General features: G+C 42.6%; 1 protein-coding gene across 4 annotated transcripts in view; it reads left to right on the forward strand.

The window, feature by feature from the left end:
* LOC142651247 (focal adhesion kinase 1-like) overlaps nt 1-18989 on the forward strand; it is a 77827-nt gene extending 58838 nt beyond the window's left edge. For 2 of the 4 annotated variants that reach the window (XM_075825692.1, XM_075825693.1), the window contains exons 7-14: nt 3081-3135; nt 8866-9006; nt 9646-9723; nt 10247-10354; nt 11138-11255; nt 14282-14338; nt 17648-17678; nt 18319-18987. In XM_075825692.1, coding sequence (XP_075681807.1) covers nt 3081-3135; nt 8866-9006; nt 9646-9723; nt 10247-10354; nt 11138-11255; nt 14282-14338; nt 17648-17678; nt 18319-18472 — 742 coding nt within the window. In that variant the 3' untranslated portion in view covers nt 18473-18987. Of the gene's footprint in view, nt 1-3080; nt 3136-8865; nt 9007-9645; nt 9724-10246; nt 10355-11137; nt 11256-14281; nt 14339-17647; nt 17679-18318 lie in introns of all 4 variants that reach the window. The other 2 variants (XM_075825690.1, XM_075825691.1) reach the window with 2 other exon arrangements.
* The last annotated feature ends 50 nt before the right edge of the window (nt 18990-19039 follow it).

Below are 19039 nucleotides of genomic sequence, written 5' to 3' on the forward strand. Positions count from 1 at the left end.
GATCATCATTGGTGGGTAAACCTGGAAGTGTTCCGTTCCCTGCAGCAATTTTAACCCCTTAAGGACTTGGCCTAGTTTTGGTCTTTAATGACACCTATGGCTCATTTCCTGCTGAATTACAGGATGAAACATGTTGAAATCCAACATGTCTGACACTACTGTTCCCCGACGTGCTATTTGGGGGAGGTTGGGACTCATCAGATAGTCGGCCTGTCCAGACAAAATTTGCGTTTTTGTCCGACTGTCATCTGGTCACTTTAAGTCGGGATCAGTACAACGTTATAAAATGTGTGTACATTGTGATGTGTAGATTTATCCTATATGTGACCTGTAAGATGCCGATCATCTGTTACATGTGACCCCAGGTCATTGAATTTAATGTATGTTTTGCTTGTTTTTTTTTTTTTATTATTATTTTAGTTTTGTATCCCTGCGTTTTGTGTAAACGATATTATATTGTGTGTGTGTATATATATGTGGTTGTGTGTATATTATATAGTGTGGTTGTGTATTATATGTAGTGTGTGTGTATTATATATGTAGTGTGTGTGTGTATTATATGTAGTGTGTGTGTGTATTATATGTAGTGTGTGTGTATTATATATGTAGTGTGTGTGTGTATTATATATGTAGTGTGTGTGTGTGTGTGTATTATATGTAGTGTGTGTGTTATATATGTAATGTGTGTATTATATATAGTGGGTGCATATATTGTGTGTGTGTGTGTGTGTGTGTGTGTGTGTGTGTGTGCATATATTATGTAGTGTGTGTAATATATTGTGTATGTGTGTGTATATTATAGTGTGTGTTTATATATAGTGTGTGTGTTATGTATAGTGTATGTTATGTGTGTGTATTATATATAGTGTGTAATATATTGTGCATGTGTAATATTTTGTTTATATTGTATTGTGTGTGTGTGTGTATATATTTTGTTGTGTGTGTTTGTTTTATAGTGTGTGTGTGTGTGTGTGTGTGTGTGTAATATATTGTGTGTGTGTGTGTGTGTGTGTGTAATATATTGTGTGTGTGTGTGTGTGTGTGTAATATATTGTGTGTGTGTGTGTAATATATTGTGTGTATTATATATAGTGTGTGTGTGTGTGTGTATTATATATAGTGTGTGTATTATATATGTAGTGTGTGTGTATGTTATATATGTAGTGTGTGTGTTATATATGTAATGTGTGTATTATATATAGTGGGTGCATATATTATGTAGTGTGTGTAATATATTGTGTGTGTGTATATTATAGTGTGTATTATATATAGTGTGTAATATATTGTGCATGTGTAATATTTTGTTTATATTGTATTGTGTGTGTGTGTGTGTGTGTGTGTAATATATTGTGTCTGTGTGTATACATGTAGACATATCCTGCCATGCCCCGCTGGGTGGTAATCGCACATTATTCTAATCTTCCTCACTTGTTTTCACGTTTTTCGCACGTCACCTCTGAGGGAGCAGTTGAACTTTACAGGGAACGTTTCACCCCGACATCCTCCCCGCGTCACGGTTAACACAATTTGGCGATCCAGAAGTCATCCTCGATACAATAATTGCCTAAATGTTCGTCCCATCCCCCAGTCTTGTCCCGCTCTGCTGTGACATCTACATCGCATTAATTGGCCATTATTCTCGACAGACATGTCTGTTCCGCCGCGGTGACAGCGCCGATTTCTACACAGCGACCCAGAAATGTTGGATAATTAGGGACGTCCTATATGGCCTGCACCTCGGGGTCGTCTCCAGACATAAATCCTTTATTTCCCAGTAAAGAACATGAACGCTTAACTGCTGGAAACGTTTCCATTCTGCGGTAGAACGTGACACTTTACATCTGAACGTGCGCTGACGGACGCAAAGAATCGCTGTTTATTCTATCCCTGAGCAATATAAGCAAAATACAGCGAAATTCCTTTAATTCGGCACCTAGTAATCCAGAAATACTGATGATTATAAATTCTACGAGACCAAAGGCAGAAGAAAGAGCAAACAGAACCAATTAGGAAATTCCTTTGATTAAACAAACCATATAAGAAAGCTTTCTTTTCTTATTTTTGACTTTTTTTTAATTCCTCAACATTTTTAAGATCTCTGCTTGCTGTCATTTTTGTTGACATCCAGAAGTTGCAAACTTCTACATACCTAATACTTCTCACAGCTGAGAGTTTGCTGCAATTGTAGATAATCCTCAGAGCTAAAAACATCAACAATATTCTCTCTTCTGTCCTGATGGTTTGTTACAATGTATCAGTCTAAGTAAAATGTATCACACCGGAGTCCATGTCCGTTTGCTCATAGAGTATTGTCTAGACTGAATACAATGGTAGAAAACACTCAGTTGTGAGCGGTATTAGGTGTGAAAAATTGACCGAACCGCAAGCAGAGATCTTGAGAATGGTGAGGGATTAAAACACACACTACATTACAAAGTTGGAGACTTTTATATTTTAGAAGAATTCTAAGGGTTGTCTCATGAAAACTTTCTAAAAGAAGCCGGTGCAGTGATGATCAGATCACGGTGGGTTTAGCTTGAACACTGGCAATCAGCTGGCACCGGGATGGGGGAAGCCGCCTCTGTTTTCCCTGCAGCAGCAGAAGATCACATGAAGGTCTGTCTATGCAATGTAAGGATACACAGGGTCCGCCACAGTGTAAGTCTCTGTTCTGGTTCACATAGGGGGTTCCTGGGCAGGGAACCCCTGTATGACGTCCATGTGCCCATAGCGTGTATGACAGGGGTTGTTGTCATGAGACACAGCAGGAATACACCTTTAAGTCCAGCACTATGTATGAACATGGCCGCCGTTTTCTGCTGGGTCCGAGTATGTGGAGATGGCAGAATGAAGACTGAACATCACATGTAATGCGGCCCGCACAATGTCCGATATTAGGGCGCAAAATGTATAGACGACGACCGAAATCATCAGGAGTATTGCGCCCCGTACCGATTCTGTGACCGCCGCGATTAATGTTGGAGCTGAGGCCATCTCTACCGTTTACGGTTTATGTCGGCGCTGATCTCCATCTTGTATCGGATGTTTTGGTAATAAGCTGTACGGTTATTTTCTTTCAGAAAGGACGTGGGACTGAAGAGGTTCTTCCCCAAGAGTTTGCTGGATTCTGTTAAGGTAAAGTTACTTCACCGCGCGCCATTTTATCACTTAACGGACGATGTCGAATTTTCCTATGAAATTTAGGATGTTGCTCTGGAGGGAGCTCTGATTTCTGTCTCTGTCCTGATATTTAGGATGTTGCTCTGATTTCTGTCTCTGTCCTGATATTTAGGATGTTGCTCTGGAGGGAGCTCTGATTTCTGTCTCTGTCCTGATATTTAGGATGTTGCTCTGATTTCTGTCTCTGTCCTGATATTTAGGATGTTGCTCTGATTTCTGTCTCTGTCCTGATATTTAGGATGTTGCTCTGATTTCTGTCTCTCCTGATATTTAGGATGTTGCTCTGATTTCTGTGTCTGTCCTGATATTTGGGATGTTGCTCTGATTTCTGTCTCTGTCCTGATATTTGGGATGTTGCTCTGATTTCTGTCTCTGTCCTGATATTTAGGATGTTGCTCTGATTTCTGTCTCTGTCCTGATATTTGGGATGTTGCTCTGATTTCTGTCTCTGTCCTGATATTTAGGATGTTGCTCTGATTTCTGTCTCTGTCCTGATATTTGGGATGTTGCTCTGATTTCTGTCTCTGTCCTGATATTTAGGATGTTGCTCTGATTTCTGTCTCTGTCCTGATATTTGGGATGTTGCTCTGATTTCTGTCTCTGTCCTGATATTTGGGATGTTGCTCTGATTTCTGTCTCTGTCCTGATATTTAGGATGTTGCTCTGATTTCTGTCTCTGTCCTGATATTTGGGATGTTGCTCTGATTTCTGTCTCTGTCCTGATATTTAGGATGTTGCTCTGATTTCTGTCTGTCCTGATATTTGGGATGTTGCTCTGATTTCTGTCTCTGTCCTGATATTTAGGATGTTGCTCTGATTTCTGTCTCTGTCCTGATATTTGGGATGTTGCTCTGATTTCTGTCTCTGTCCTGATATTTAGGATGTTGCTCTGATTTCTGTCTCTGTCCTGATATTTGTGATGTTGCTCTGATTTCTGTCTCTGTCCTGATATTTAGGATGTTGCTCTGATTTCTGTCTCTGTCCTGATATTTAGGATGTTGCTCTGGTTTCTGTCTCTGTCCTGATATTTGGGATGTTGCTCTGGTTTCTGTCTCTGTCCTGATATTTGTGATGTTGCTCTGATTTCTGTCTCTGTCCTGATATTTAGGATGTTGCTCTGGTTTCTGTCTCTGTCCTGATATTTAGGATGTTGCTCTGGTTTCTGTCTCTGTCCTGATATTTGGGATGTTGCTCTGGTTTCTGTCTCTGTCCTGATATTTGTGATGTTGCTCTGATTTCTGTCTCTGTCCTGATATTTAGGATGTTGCTCTGGTTTCTGTCTCTGTCCTGATATTTAGGATGTTGCTCTGATTTCTGTCTCTGTCCTGATATTTAGGATGTTGCTCTGATTTCTGTCTCTGTCCTGATATTTAGGATGTTGCTCCGGTTTCTGTCTCTGTCCTGATATTTAGGATGTTGCTCCGGTTTCTGTCTCTGTCCTGATATTTAGGATGTTGCTCTGATTTCTGTCTCTCCTGTTGTTTGGGATGTTGCTCTGATTTCTGTCTCTGTCCTGATATTTAGGATGTTGCTCTGATTTCTGTCTCTGTCCTGATATTTGGGATGTTGCTCTGATTTCTGTCTCTGTCCTGATATTTGGGATGTTGCTCTGATTTCTGTCTCTGTCCTGATATTTAGGATGTTGCTCTGATTTCTGTCTCTGTCCTGATATTTGTGATGTTGCTCTGATTTCTGTCTCTGTCCTGATATTTAGGATGTTGCTCTGATTTCTGTCTCTGTCCTGATATTTGGGATGTTGCTCTGGTTTCTGTCTCTGTCCTGATATTTGGGATGTTGCTCTGGTTTCTGTCTCTGTCCTGATATTTAGGATGTTGCTCTGATTTCTGTCTCTGTCCTGATATTTGGGATGTTGCTCTGGTTTCTGTCTCTGTCCTGATATTTGTGATGTTGCTCTGGTTTCTGTCTCTGTCCTGATATTTGTGATGTTGCTCTGGTTTCTGTCTCTGTCCTGATATTTAGGATGTTGCTCTGATTTCTGTCTCTGTCCTGATATTTGGGATGTTGCTCTGATTTCTGTCTCTGTCCTGATATTTAGGATGTTGCTCTGATTTCTGTCTCTGTCCTGATATTTAGGATGTTGCTCTGGTTTCGGTCTCTGTCCTGATATTTAGGATGTTTCTCTGGAGGGAGCTCTGATTTCTGTCTCTGTCCTGATATTTGGGATGTTGCTCTGATTTCTGTCTCTGTCCTGATATTTGCGATGTTGCTCTGATTTCTGTCTCTGTCCTGATATTTAGGATGTTGCTCTGATTTCTGTCTCTGTCCTGATATTTGGGATGTTGCTCTGGTTTCTGTCTCTGTCCTGATATTTAGGATGTTGCTCTGATTTCTGTCTCTGTCCTGATATTTAGGCTGTTGCTCTGATTTCTGTCTCTGTCCTGATATTTAGGATGTTGCTCTGATTTCTGTCTCTGTCCTGATATTTGGGATGTTGCTCTGGTTTCTGTCTCTGTCCTGATATTTGGGATGTTGCTCTGGTTTCTGTCTCTGTCCTGATATTTGGGATGTTGCTCTGGTTTCTGTCTCTGTCCTGATATTTAGGATGTTGCTCTGATTTCTGTCTCTGTCCTGATATTTAGGCTGCTGCTCTGATTTCTGTCTCTGTTCTGATATTTAGGATGTTGCTCTGGTTTCTGTGTCTCCTGATATTTAGGATGTTGCTCTGATTTCTGTCTCTGTCCTGATATTTAGGATGTTGCTCTGGTTTCTGTCTCTGTCCTGATATTTAGGCTGTTGCTCTGATTTCTGTCTCTGTTCTGATATTTAGGATGTTGCTCTGGTTTCTGTCTCTGTCCTGATATTTGTGATGTTGCTCTGATTTCTGTCTCTGTCCTGATATTTAGGATGTTGCTCTGGTTTCTGTCTCTGTCCTGATATTTAGGATGTTGCTCTGGTTTCTGTCTCTGTCCTGATATTTGGGATGTTGCTCTGGTTTCTGTCTCTGTCCTGATATTTGTGATGTTGCTCTGATTTCTGTCTCTGTCCTGATATTTAGGATGTTGCTCTGGTTTCTGTCTCTGTCCTGATATTTAGGATGTTGCTCTGATTTCTGTCTCTGTCCTGATATTTAGGATGTTGCTCTGATTTCTGTCTCTGTCCTGATATTTAGGATGTTGCTCCGGTTTCTGTCTCTGTCCTGATATTTAGGATGTTGCTCCGGTTTCTGTCTCTGTCCTGATATTTAGGATGTTGCTCTGATTTCTGTCTCTCCTGTTGTTTGGGATGTTGCTCTGATTTCTGTCTCTGTCCTGATATTTAGGATGTTGCTCCGGTTTCTGTCTCTGTCCTGATATTTAGGATGTTGCTCTGGTTTCTGTCTCTGTCCTGATATTTAGGATGTTGCTCTGATTTCTGTCTCTGTCCTGATATTTGGGATGTTGCTCTGATTTCTGTCTCTGTCCTGATATTTAGGATGTTGCTCTGATTTCTGTCTCTGTCCTGATATTTGGGATGTTGCTCTGATTTCTGTCTCTGTCCTGATATTTGGGATGTTGCTCTGATTTCTGTCTCTGTCCTGATATTTAGGATGTTGCTCTGATTTCTGTCTCTGTCCTGATATTTAGGATGTTGCTCTGATTTCTGTCTCTGTCCTGATATTTGGGATGTTGCTCTGGTTTCTGTCTCTGTCCTGATATTTGGGATGTTGCTCTGATTTCTGTCTCTGTCCTGATATTTAGGATGTTGCTCTGATTTCTGTCTCTGTCCTGATATTTGGGATGTTGCTCTGGTTTCTGTCTCTGTCCTGATATTTAGGATGTTGCTCTGGTTTCTGTCTCTGTCCTGATATTTGTGATGTTGCTCTGGTTTCTGTCTCTGTCCTGATATTTAGGATGTTGCTCTGATTTCTGTCTCTGTCCTGATATTTAGGATGTTGCTCTGATTTCTGTCTCTGTCCTGATATTTAGGATGTTGCTCTGATTTCTGTCTCTGTCCTGATATTTAGGATGTTGCTCTGGTTTCTGTCTCTGTCCTGATATTTAGGATGTTGCTCTGATTTCGGTCTCTGTCCTGATATTTAGGATGTTTCTCTGGAGGGAGCTCTGATTTCTGTCTCTGTCCTGATATTTGGGATGTTGCTCTGATTTCTGTCTCTGTCCTGATATTTGCGATGTTGCTCTGATTTCTGTCTCTGTCCTGATATTTAGGATGTTGCTCTGATTTCTGTCTCTGTCCTGATATTTGGGATGTTGCTCTGGTTTCTGTCTCTGTCCTGATATTTAGGATGTTGCTCTGATTTCTGTCTCTGTCCTGATATTTAGGCTGTTGCTCTGATTTCTGTCTCTGTCCTGATATGTAGGATGTTGCTCTGATTTCTGTCTCTGTCCTGATATTTGGGATGTTGCTCTGGTTTCTGTCTCTGTCCTGATATTTGGGATGTTGCTCTGGTTTCTGTCTCTGTCCTGATATTTGGGATGTTGCTCTGGTTTCTGTCTCTGTCCTGATATTTAGGATGTTGCTCTGGTTTCTGTCTCTGTCCTGATATTTAGGATGTTGCTCTGATTTCTGTCTCTGTCCTGATATTTAGGCTGCTGCTCTGATTTCTGTCTCTGTTCTGATATTTAGGATGTTGCTCTGGTTTCTGTGTCTCCTGATATTTAGGATGTTGCTCTGATTTCTGTCTCTTTCCTGATATTTAGGATGTTGCTCTGGTTTCTGTCTCTGTCCTGATATTTAGGCTGTTGCTCTGATTTCTGTCTCTGTCCTGATATTTAGGCTGTTGCTCTGATTTCTGTCTCTGTCCTGATATTTGGGATGTTGCTCTGGTTTCTGTCTCTGTCCTGATATTTAGGATGTTGCTCTAATTTCTGTCTCTGTCCTGATATTTAGGCTGTTGCTCTGATTTCTGTCTCTGTCCTGATATTTAGGCTGTTGCTCTGATTTCTGTCTCTGTCCTGATATTTGTGATGTTGCTCTGATTTCTGTCTCTCTCCTGATATTTAGGATGTTGCTCTGGTTTCTGTCTCTGTCCTGATATTTAGGATGTTGCTCTGATTTCTGTCTCTGTCCTGATATTTGGGATGTTGCTCTGATTTCTGTCTCTGTCCTGATATTTAGGATGTTGCTCTGATTTCTGTCTCTGTCCTGATATTTAGGATGTTGCTCTGATTTCTGTCTCTGTCCTGATATTTGGGATGTTGCTCTGATTTCTGTCTCTGTCCGGATATTTGGGATGTTGCTCTGATTTCTGTCTCTGTCCTGATATTTAGGATGTTGCTCTGATTTCTGTCTCTGTCCTGATATTTGGGATGTTGCTCTGATTTCTGTCTGTCCTGATATTTGGGATGTTGCTCTGATTTCTGTCTCTGTCCTGATATTTAGGATGTTGCTCTGATTTCTGTCTCTGTCCTGATATTTAGGATGTTGCTCTGATTTCTGTCTCTGTCCTGATATTTGGGATGTTGCTCTGATTTCTGTCTCTGTCCGGATATTTGGGATGTTGCTCTGATTTCTGTCTCTGTCCTGATATTTAGGATGTTGCTCTGATTTCTGTCTCTGTCCTGATATTTGGGATGTTGCTCTGATTTCTGTCTGTCCTGATATTTGGGATGTTGCTCTGATTTCTGTCTCTGTCCTGATATTTAGGATGTTGCTCTGATTTCTGTCTCTGTCCTGATATTTAGGATGTTGCTCTGGTTCTTGATAGTTTATTTTTAAATTTTGCAGGCAAAATCACTAAGGAAGTTGATCCAGCAGACGTTCCGTCAGTTTGCCAACCTCAACAGGGAAGAAAGTATCTTGAAGTTCTTTGAAATCCTCTCTCCTGTGTATCGATATGACAAGGAATGCTTCAAGTGCGCCCTAGGAGTAAGTACGGTAGGACATTACTAGATGTCTTCTCTGCTTATTGGCTTTGTATTTTGCCTGTAGGTATTGCCCATAATTGACATTTTCTTTAGACCGCTCCCCTGTCATTGATCTGTGGGTACGTCTGCTCCCCCCCACCGCCATTTATTTGAATTGATTATTGAGATGACTCACCGGCAGTGATACCTACATGTTGGGGGTGCCCGTAGCTGCACCTCCTGTTATCAGTTCACCATGGCGGAAACCTTCAAGAATAAAGGGGCTGTCAGGTCCACTCAGCTACATCCAGTGCTGGGTTAATAAATGCCCCTATCATTTGATCATCTCTTGAGACAATTGAATCTGATACCTGCATTCTTCATCCATATCCAGTTACAGCTAATAATCTATATATAGGTTGGGTCCATCATCGCCTATGAAAGCTGCTAGCCGTATCCTGCCCTTTTTAGATCCCCGTTATTCTGGGGGTGCAGTTCCCTCTTTATGCTGGAGGTGGCCGCTCCTCTTTTCAGCTTCTATGTAGTTATAACTTGTTACCGTTGGTTAACGCATGATTCTTTCTTTCTTTTTTTTTTTTTTTTCATTCCATAATTCTCCCAATTCCTATCTTGACACCATTGATCACATAACCCATTAAAGTCCAGTTGGGTTATATCTGTGGAGCTGGCGATCGGTCCTGAAGAAGGAATCAGTTACCTTACTGACAAAGGATCAAATGTAAGTAATTCAATATTTCCGTCAGACCATAAATGTTGCAGTTGTTGGTAAATGTGGTAAATGTAGACTCTTATTTTTTCTAAAAGATGCAGCTAGTTAATTATTTTGAGCATGTACAGCTCCTATGCATATCGTTGTCTCCATGGTTACAGACTACAAACCAACCCGGTGTAGTCTGATCCTGCAGTCATGTGTTAATGCGCTCCTCCTGCTTTACTCTTCTTGATATCCTTCAAACAGTAGAAGAGCGGAAAGATTTGACTGAAGGATCAGACTACAGAGTTTGTTTGTAGTCTGTAACCATGGAGACACATAGGTCTGCATAGGAGCTGTAGACATAAGCGTAGTACATTTTTAATCAAGACCATTTGCAATGTCGTTCATTTTGTATTTTAGATTCAATGGAGCCGTATAAATTGGTAGCAATAGTTTACGTACTACGGAATGAATCCTATAAAGCATTTTTACCTTTCTCATCTTGTAATTAAACCATTTAAACGTCTTTTTTTTTCTTCTCCTGTAGCCAACCCATCTCGCGGACTTTACTCAGGTGCAGACAATCCAGTATTCAAGCAGCGAAGACAAGGACAGGAAAGGGATGCTGCAGCTAAAAATTTGCGGAGCCCCAGAGGTAAATGTTGTGGTTTTTTTGGGCTTTTTCTTTCTCAGGGTCTGGAACTTTTGGCCTCGGGCTGTATGTCCATAGCAGAAATTCTGTACACGGACATGTCCCTAATTCTTTAAAGGGATTGTCTAGTTTATAAAACCCATTGTCATACATCCTATTAGGTAATTCTGGGTTAATAGAGGGGCGTCCTCTGTTCAGGATCATCATCTCTTGGTCAGAGATTGTCTCTGGAGGACCTGTCCTGTATTACACAGACAACACATTGATATGTATGGACACTGTAATGCTTCATTTCTCCTGTGGTGGCGCTGCAGGGAAATTGAACACTTACTGCCAGGTCTCCCCACAGATTATAGCTGATCGCTGGGGGTCCCAGCAGGGAGACAACCAGCTTATTATCAAGGGACCCTTCTAACAAGTAGGGATTGTCCATAGCGGAGAATACGGTGCAACATCTATATATGTAGATTCATTCTATATGTAAAAGGTAAAATGCTATATAGGCACCATAACATTTCAATATGTTAAATTAAGTGAAAAAATTAATAGAAAGAAACCCACTTCAGTGGAAAAACAGTCGCACAGTGTACACATTGGAACTTTGTGCTTCAATTCCTCACCAATTTCAAGATCTCTGCTTGCTGCCTCTGAATAAAGTTCTTGTTTACATCCCTGCTGCACTTTGTAGTTTTGAGCCATTGCTGTCAGATTGAAGGGGGAGGGGGATTGGTTGGACACGGAGGACAGTAATAACCATAATAGCCTATTGTTGATGTCTCCTCTCAGCCTCTCACTGTGACAGCCCCGTCCCTCACCATTGCGGAGAACATGGCCGACTTGATAGATGGATACTGTCGTCTTGTCCATGGAGCCTCCGAGTCCTTCATCATCCGGCCACAGAAAGGTAAATTGAATGTTCGTGCTGCCGTGTCACAAGCCTTCGGGGCAGGGGAGCCAGGATGGGGGAGGCAGATCATTTCCGTTCCCTGCTGAGCATCATGGTATTAATTTGCTGCAGCTTCATCCCGGAGAAGCGAGAGCCGCTTGTAATCGTCACCAGTGATTATCAGCGGTGCGTAAAAACATTACAATCGGCGTGACGGAGCAAACGAAAGATGCATCTGCTTATACAGATAAGGGATTGCACCAGAAGAAGTGCCCATTATTATGCACGATCGGGAAGGGGATTTAAAAGCGTACCATGAAATCCGTAACACACACAGCTGAGGGTTTGTTACAGTTGTCACCAGTCTACACAATCAACTGTGCGGTGATACGTTTGCTCTCCAGGCTGCACTGACACACAGTTACGAGCTGACCGGACAGGAGAGAGATTTGTGCTGCTGATGTGTTAAGCTCCCAGAGGATTGTCCAGACTGGATACAATTGTCGCAAACCCTCAGCTCTGATTATAGCCGTTACTTTCCATGTTAAACGCACCACTTAACAGTCATAGCGTCCAGGTATTGTCTCAGAACACGTGTTTGTGTAAAGGCGAACCAGAATGCAAAATCGGTAATTAACCCCCGCCCTCACCTACCATGTGCCATTTATAATACTGGTGTCTTTGGACCCCCTTTAGATAACAAGACCTGTATACAACTGCTATCTCTGCACCCCCTAATAATAAAAGCTAATTTTTATATAGCGCCAACATATTCCGCAGCACCTTACAACTCAGGTTCTTTAGTTACACCCCCCCTACGTTTGTGGTTTCTACCTGTGTTAAAGGCGTTTAATCAGGATCCACTTCCCTGGCGTTCAAACAGCCGATCACCAGGGGTTAAAGAAGTCGGATGCTTTTTCAGACATACATCATGCAGTCGGGGTCCCTATTTTGACTGTAGATCCTGGTCCTCCTGTGGTCTTATGGTACCGGACTTCGATAACTATAGGGTTCTGTGATGAGTTCTGTTCGGATCAGTAGATTCATGTTACATCCATAATACAAACGCTAAAATGCGGCCGCGTGGTGCCGGTCTAAACTGGACTTTTGTTGTTGCATTCGCTGGAGGAGGATCGTGCACTCACACTTGCTTTATAGAGGCAGCCTGACATTGAGATGTGGAAAAGTTGAATGAAGGTCCCAGTTAGCTCCCTATACTGCGGCGCTGAGTCATCTCACGGGTGACGATTGGCAGGAACAGAAGGTGACCCACAGGTTCAGGGAACTGATTTACATCGTAATTAAACTTTCAAGCAAGACGCCAGGAGTGAGAGACGCTGAATACGGAACCGGGAGGAATGGAGGGGACTACAATCTGATGTGTAAGGACACAACGGCTGGATACAAAGTCATTTGCTAAAAAAGTACTAAGACGTCTGCTGCGTGTGACATCAATGAGAATGGATCTGGAACACCGGCACACGTAAAACACTGACGCTTACGCGTTTCGGGGCGATACCAGGCTCTCAATCATTATTCACTTTGAACCAGGTATTGGCTGAAAACACAAACAGTGGTTTTTATGGATTTTTTTTTCCACTATTTATCCTATAGAGTGCTTGCTTAGCCAAGTCAGCAGTGCAGCAGAGCAGAGTTTGTCATGCACCGTGTACCACCACTCTTATTGCAGATGACGAAAACGACACTGCGCTCTCTAGTGGCCATTGACCGGCTAAGTGTCTAATGTTTCACAATCATCAAGGGAATCCAGTTAATTGCAGATAAATGTGCGGATCGGGTGTGTCCGGCCGTTCTGCACTCTCGTGTATTGATCCTGCTCCATGAACTTTGACGTTTTTAATGACTCTGCACCTTTTTGCACAGGATTATTTTTTCAAGCCATTGACGGGTTTTCTTCCCGTAGTAATGGTCCTCGGGGTGTCCATTTATCCAGTCATTAACCGTAAACCCATCAATGATGATCGGCTGGATCAAGTGACCGGCTCCATTGTAGGATGAGGGGGTGGCGCAGTGCAATCTCCAAACCATTGCAAATGCTTCTGCTGATATTGAACTACATTACATCTTATATTCCAGTCACATCCAAAGCTGCATCAACAAGTCTGCCTCCTGCCCCCTTCCTGGCTCAGCGTCTGTATAAAGCATGCTCTGCTGTGTTGCATTGTGGGAGAGGTTATGTTTATACCATGTTCTGTATTGTGAGGAAATATCCCAGAATGCCATGCAGTATTTTCATAGTTGCGAAGTCTAACACCATTCACATCCAGAGCTGCATTCAGTGTTCTTCTATTTTCTTCCTGGCTGCATGACCTCCCCTCTCTGCTGCCTCCTGCTGGTTCAGTGTCTGTACTGTGCACGCGCATGCTGCAGTGCATCTGGAGAGATGTAGTGTTTGTACCAAACCGATGTGGGGTCCTTCTTAATATTTGGAGGGAGAAATGTTTTTCTAGTGGTGAAAACATCAATTAGTCCTAGGTGTTACATCTCTTTCCAGCCCTGGTCTTCCTGTTTTCAGCCACATTTGGTTGTTGGAGGAAGGTCGGTCAGGTCCCAGTAGTCGGATGTTCATACTGGAGAGTGACGTTGTGATGGGGGTGGTAGTCTGATGTTCATACTGGAGAGTGATGGGGGTGGTAGTCTGATGTTCATACTGGAGAGTGATGGGGGTGGTAGTCTGATGTTCATACTGGAGAGTGATGGGGGTGGTAGTCTGATGTAGCCGTTATATTATATTCCTCCCACAATGTCACTCTCCAGGACTCTCCTTTCTTGGGAGGATCGATCTGTTCATCCTGAGCCTCCTGGTTCACGTATAGAACACCAGAACGGCAGTAAAGACTGCCACTTGCACAGACAGAGCAGTGGAGACACCTAGACTAATAGAAATGTATCTCCTCTCCTAGCGGGCCTCCTCGATGTTACAGAAGCAGCATGGCTTACTAATAACTGCATAAAAAGCACATCCATCTTACCATTTAACTTTTTTTTTTTCCCCCTGTCTTCTCGTGATTCCACACTCTAAGACTCTCCTATCCTTGGAGGAATCGATGGCCCTCTTCATCCTGAGCTTCCTGGTTCAGGTATAGAACACCAGAACTGCAGTAACAACTGACACTTACACAGGCAGAGCAGCAGGAAAGCACCAGGAAGATTGTAACTCCGAAGGCAACGCGAGCGGACCTGCCAACCGGGGAGTGATGGCTGCCGGCCAGGTTATAGGCACAGTCATGGTGGCCATTACCCAGGTTTAGGAGATTGAGGTTTACATTTGCAGGGCATTAGGATGTCATAGAGGGGGGGGGGGGTGATGTGCGGCCCACCCTTGTGATGACTGCTGATCAGCGGGGGGCTTCTGCAGACCCTTAGATCAGCTGATTGCTAGGAGCTGGCATACTGACGCCTACTATTGGCGCCTTCCTTCAGATTATTAACCCACTCTCTGCTGGGGGCCACACTTTGCAGCAGCTCTCGCTGGCTAACAGAGGGGATTCTGAGCGGAGGATCCCCAACTTCTATGACGTACGTATGCCGTGTAAATGGTCGCGCCCCCCCCCCCCCCCCCCCCACCACACAGATGTGGGATGAAAGGAACTTTAGGCTATGTTCACAACGGAAGCCGTGACTATCGTATGACGGATCCAAATGTCATCTGACCGACCCCACTGACTTATATAAAGTCTGTCAGGGTTCCATCAGGTCTCCACCATTTTGACGGCAAGAATAACGCAGCATGTTGACCTGGTATTGTCAGCGAAGGTGCCGAATGTCAGTGTGAACAGGGCCTAAAAATCGCATATCTATCTCTGACTCATATCTATCTCATAGCTCTCTCTCTTTCTCTATCTATCTCTCTATATCTCTATCTCTCTTTTTCTCTCTCTATCTCTCTCTCTTTTTCTCTCTATCTCTCTCTGTGTCTCTCTCTCTTTCTCTCTGTCTCTCTCTCTCTCTCATATATCTCTCTCTCTCTCATATCTCTCTCTCATATCTCTCTCTCTCTCTCTCATATCTCTCTCTCTCTCATCTCTCTCTCTCTCTCTCTCTCTCTCTCTCTCATATCTCTCTCTCTCTCTCTCTCTCTCTCTCTCTCATATCTCTCTCTCTCTCTCATATCTCTCTCTCTCTCTCATATCTCTCTCTCATATCTCTCTCTCTCATATCTCTCTCTCTCTCTCTCTCTCTCTCTCTCATATCTCTCTCTCTCTCTCTCATATCTCTCTCTCTCTCTCTCTCTCATATCTCTCTCTCTCTCATATCTCTCTCTCTCTCTCTCTCTCTCTCTCTCTCTCTCTCATATCTCTCTCTCATATCTCTCTCTCTCTCTCTCTCTCTCTCAAACTCTCTCTCTCTCTCTCTCTCTCTCTCTCTCTCTCTCTCTCAGCTGGGTGACAGCCTATGTGACTGCCAGTATGTCCAAAATGTAGAAATGGGCACAATAAGAATGAGACCACAACCTGTTAACGTTGAAAAAAGGATATATTCTTTGTATCAAAATCTTGGTGTACAAAATCACTATAACGATGTCGTTTTTCCGGACTTGAGATCTGGAGGACTTCGGCAGAGACCTACGTGGAGGAAAAGTCGGCGTTTGACTACATCAGGTGCGACGTTTCGGGGGGACCGCCCCCTTTCTCAAGCTTGTAGTGATTTTGTATACCAAGAGGTCACCCTGCTTTGCTAGAGAACTGAATGACAAATCTATTTTAGTATGCAATGCTGCATCACTGGATAATTAGACCGGTATGACATTCGGGACTCTTGCAAAGCTGGATGACAACATAATATAGGGCGTTAATGGCTGCCATGTTGTTTATCGCTCTCCTAAAAAGTAAAGGAAAAATGTTAACTTTTTATAGAGAATTAATTGAGCCAGTTGCTTAAAGGGTTATTTCTATCTCACACATTTATGGCATCTATCAGTACAGGATAAGTAATGTAATGTATGTACACAGTGACTCCACCAGCAGTATAGTGAGTGCAGCTCTGGAGTATAATACAGGATGTAACCCAGGATCAGTACAGGATAAGTAATGTATGTACACAGTGACTCCACCAGCAGAATAGTGAGTGCAGCTCTGGAGTATAATACAGGATGTAACTCAGGATCAGTACAGGATAAGTAATGTAATGTATGTACACAGTGACTCCACCAGCAGAATAGTGAGTGCAGCTCTGGAGTATAATACAGGATGTAACTCAGGATCAGTACAGGATAAGTAATGTAATGTATGTACACAGTGACTCCACCAGCAGAATAGTGAGTGCAGCTCTGCAGTATAATACAGGATGTAACTCAGGATCAGTACAAGATAAGTAATGTATGTACACAGTGACTCCACCAGCAGAATAGTGAGTGCAGCTCTGGAGTATAATACAGGATGTAACTCAGGATCAGTACAGGATAAGTAATGTAATGTATGTACACAGTGACTCCACCAGCAGAATAGTGAGTGCAGCTCTGCAGTATAATACAGGATGTAACTCAGGATCAGTACAAGATAAGTAATGTATGTACACAGTGACTCCACCAGCAGAATAGTGAGTGCAGCTCTGGAGTATAATACAGGATATAACTCAGGATCAGTACAGGATAAGTAATGTATGTACACAGTGACTCCACCAGCAGAATAGTGAGTGCAGCTCTGGAGTATAATACAGGATGTAACTCAGGATCAGTACAGAATTAGTAATGTAATGTATGTACACAGTGACTCCACCAGCAGAATAGTGAGTGCAGCTCTGGAGTATAATACAGGATATAACTCAGGATCAGTACAGGATAAGTAATGTATGTACACAGTGACTCCACCAGCAGAATAGTGAGTGCAGCTCTGGAGTATAATACAAGATGTAACTCAGGATCAGTACAGAATTAGTAATGTAATGTATGTACACAGTGGCTCCACCAGCAGAATAGTGAGTGTAGCTCTGGAGTATAATACAGGATATAACTCAGGATCAGTGCAGGATAAGTAATGTAATGTATGTACACAGTGACTCCACCAGCAGAATAGTGAGTGCAGCTCTGGAGTATAATACAGGATATAACTCAGGATCAGTGCAGGATAAGTAATGTAATGTATGTACACAGTGACTCCACCAGCAGAATAGTGAGTGCAGCTCTGGAGTATAATACAGGATATAACTCAGGATCAGTGCAGGATAAGTAATGTAATATATGTACACAGTGACTCCACCAGCAGAATAGTGAGTGCAGCTCTGGGGTATAATACAGGATGTAACTCGGGATCAGTACAGGATAAGTAATATATGTACACAGTGGCAGCTTTTTATGTAGTTTCCTTCTATGTGAAAATACGCTATTATACGGACTTTTGTGTTGTATTTTATATTAAAATCATTTTTCTTTTCTTTTTTTCTCTATACAGAAGGAGAACGAGCTTTGCCATCTATACCAAAGTAAGTTACTTATACTTGATGCATTTAATTCTGTAAAAAAGTTATAGATTGATTTTTGCTCCAATTATAATCAACTAAAAACAATTCTCCAGAAATCTGGGATAGCGCCCCTTCAAGAAACAAAAAAGCATTTGTAGCCTTTGATTGTCTGGGTACTTTGTATAGAAAGCTTGGTCAGAAATGTCCAGCAATGTGCATCTTAGTGGTGCTCGTAGACTTCACCAGATTTTCTGACGTGTCTGTGGAATGTTAGATTATCAGTTTTAGGTGCATTTCCCCTTTAAGAAAAAGTTTTCCGTTTTGGGTTTACTGTCCAACATAGGAAGGAAGTTCTGGCCCCGCACGCATCTCTGCTGCAGCGTGTGAACATAGGACTTCTCCCTGCAGAGCATTAATAATTGTGTCACTACCAGATCCTTATATTAGTAATTAACATCCAGTAGGGGGAGCTATTAGGACTCTCTCTCTCCCCCCATCCTTCTCAGTGCCTTCAGTTATCCCCCCCCCCCCCCCTCTGACGTTGTGTGGAATGGATCAGTCCTGCTAATTACAGAAGGTAGCCTGTGAATATGATGAATGCAGAGTCTCAGTGACCATGAAGAATGTGCACCATTCACACATGCCACCCTCTGTCTTACAGGCTCGCCAACAACGAGAAGCACGGCGTAAGGGCTCACCCCGTCTCCGTCTCAGGTAAGTGGCCGCGGGTCTTCACTGTGCAGGCGCTTTCATCATCATCATCATCATCATCATCGTTATTAATTGCTTGCAGTAAGATTAGGGATGGCGGATGAGGCAGAGGACGCTGCAGGACAGAGCACAGCCCGGCGGTCGTGTTACTGTGGATGTCACGTCAGCAGTTAACTCTACAAAGATGTGTTACTTGTGTCTTATAATAACTAAAATAATGCAATTTGGTGGTACCTGCAGTCCCATGTAAAACAGGAAGTTAACCTGCAGTCCTATGTAAGACTGAGTATTTGTAGTATGCATAACACAGTAGGATTACCTGCAGTCCTATGTAAGACCGTGAGTATTTGTAGTATGCATAACACAGTAGGCTTACCTACAATCCTATGTCAGATATGGTGATTAATCTTAGCACACATAACGCAGTAGGTTTACCTGCAGGTCCTATGTAAGACATAGTGAGTATTTGTAGTACGCATAACATAGTAGGCTTACCTGCAGTCCTATGTCAGATATGATGATTAATCTGCGCACACAACGCAGTAGGTTTACCTGCAGTCCTGTATGTAACACTATCGATAGCATGCTACTAAATCTGTCAGTACGGGTAATATAGTATATTTACCTGCAGTCCTATGCAAGACCATAGATTACACACAATGAAAATGACA

Source organism: Rhinoderma darwinii, chromosome 5, assembly GCF_050947455.1.
Source record: "Rhinoderma darwinii isolate aRhiDar2 chromosome 5, aRhiDar2.hap1, whole genome shotgun sequence".
Classification (NCBI taxonomy): domain Eukaryota; kingdom Metazoa; phylum Chordata; class Amphibia; order Anura; family Rhinodermatidae; genus Rhinoderma; species Rhinoderma darwinii.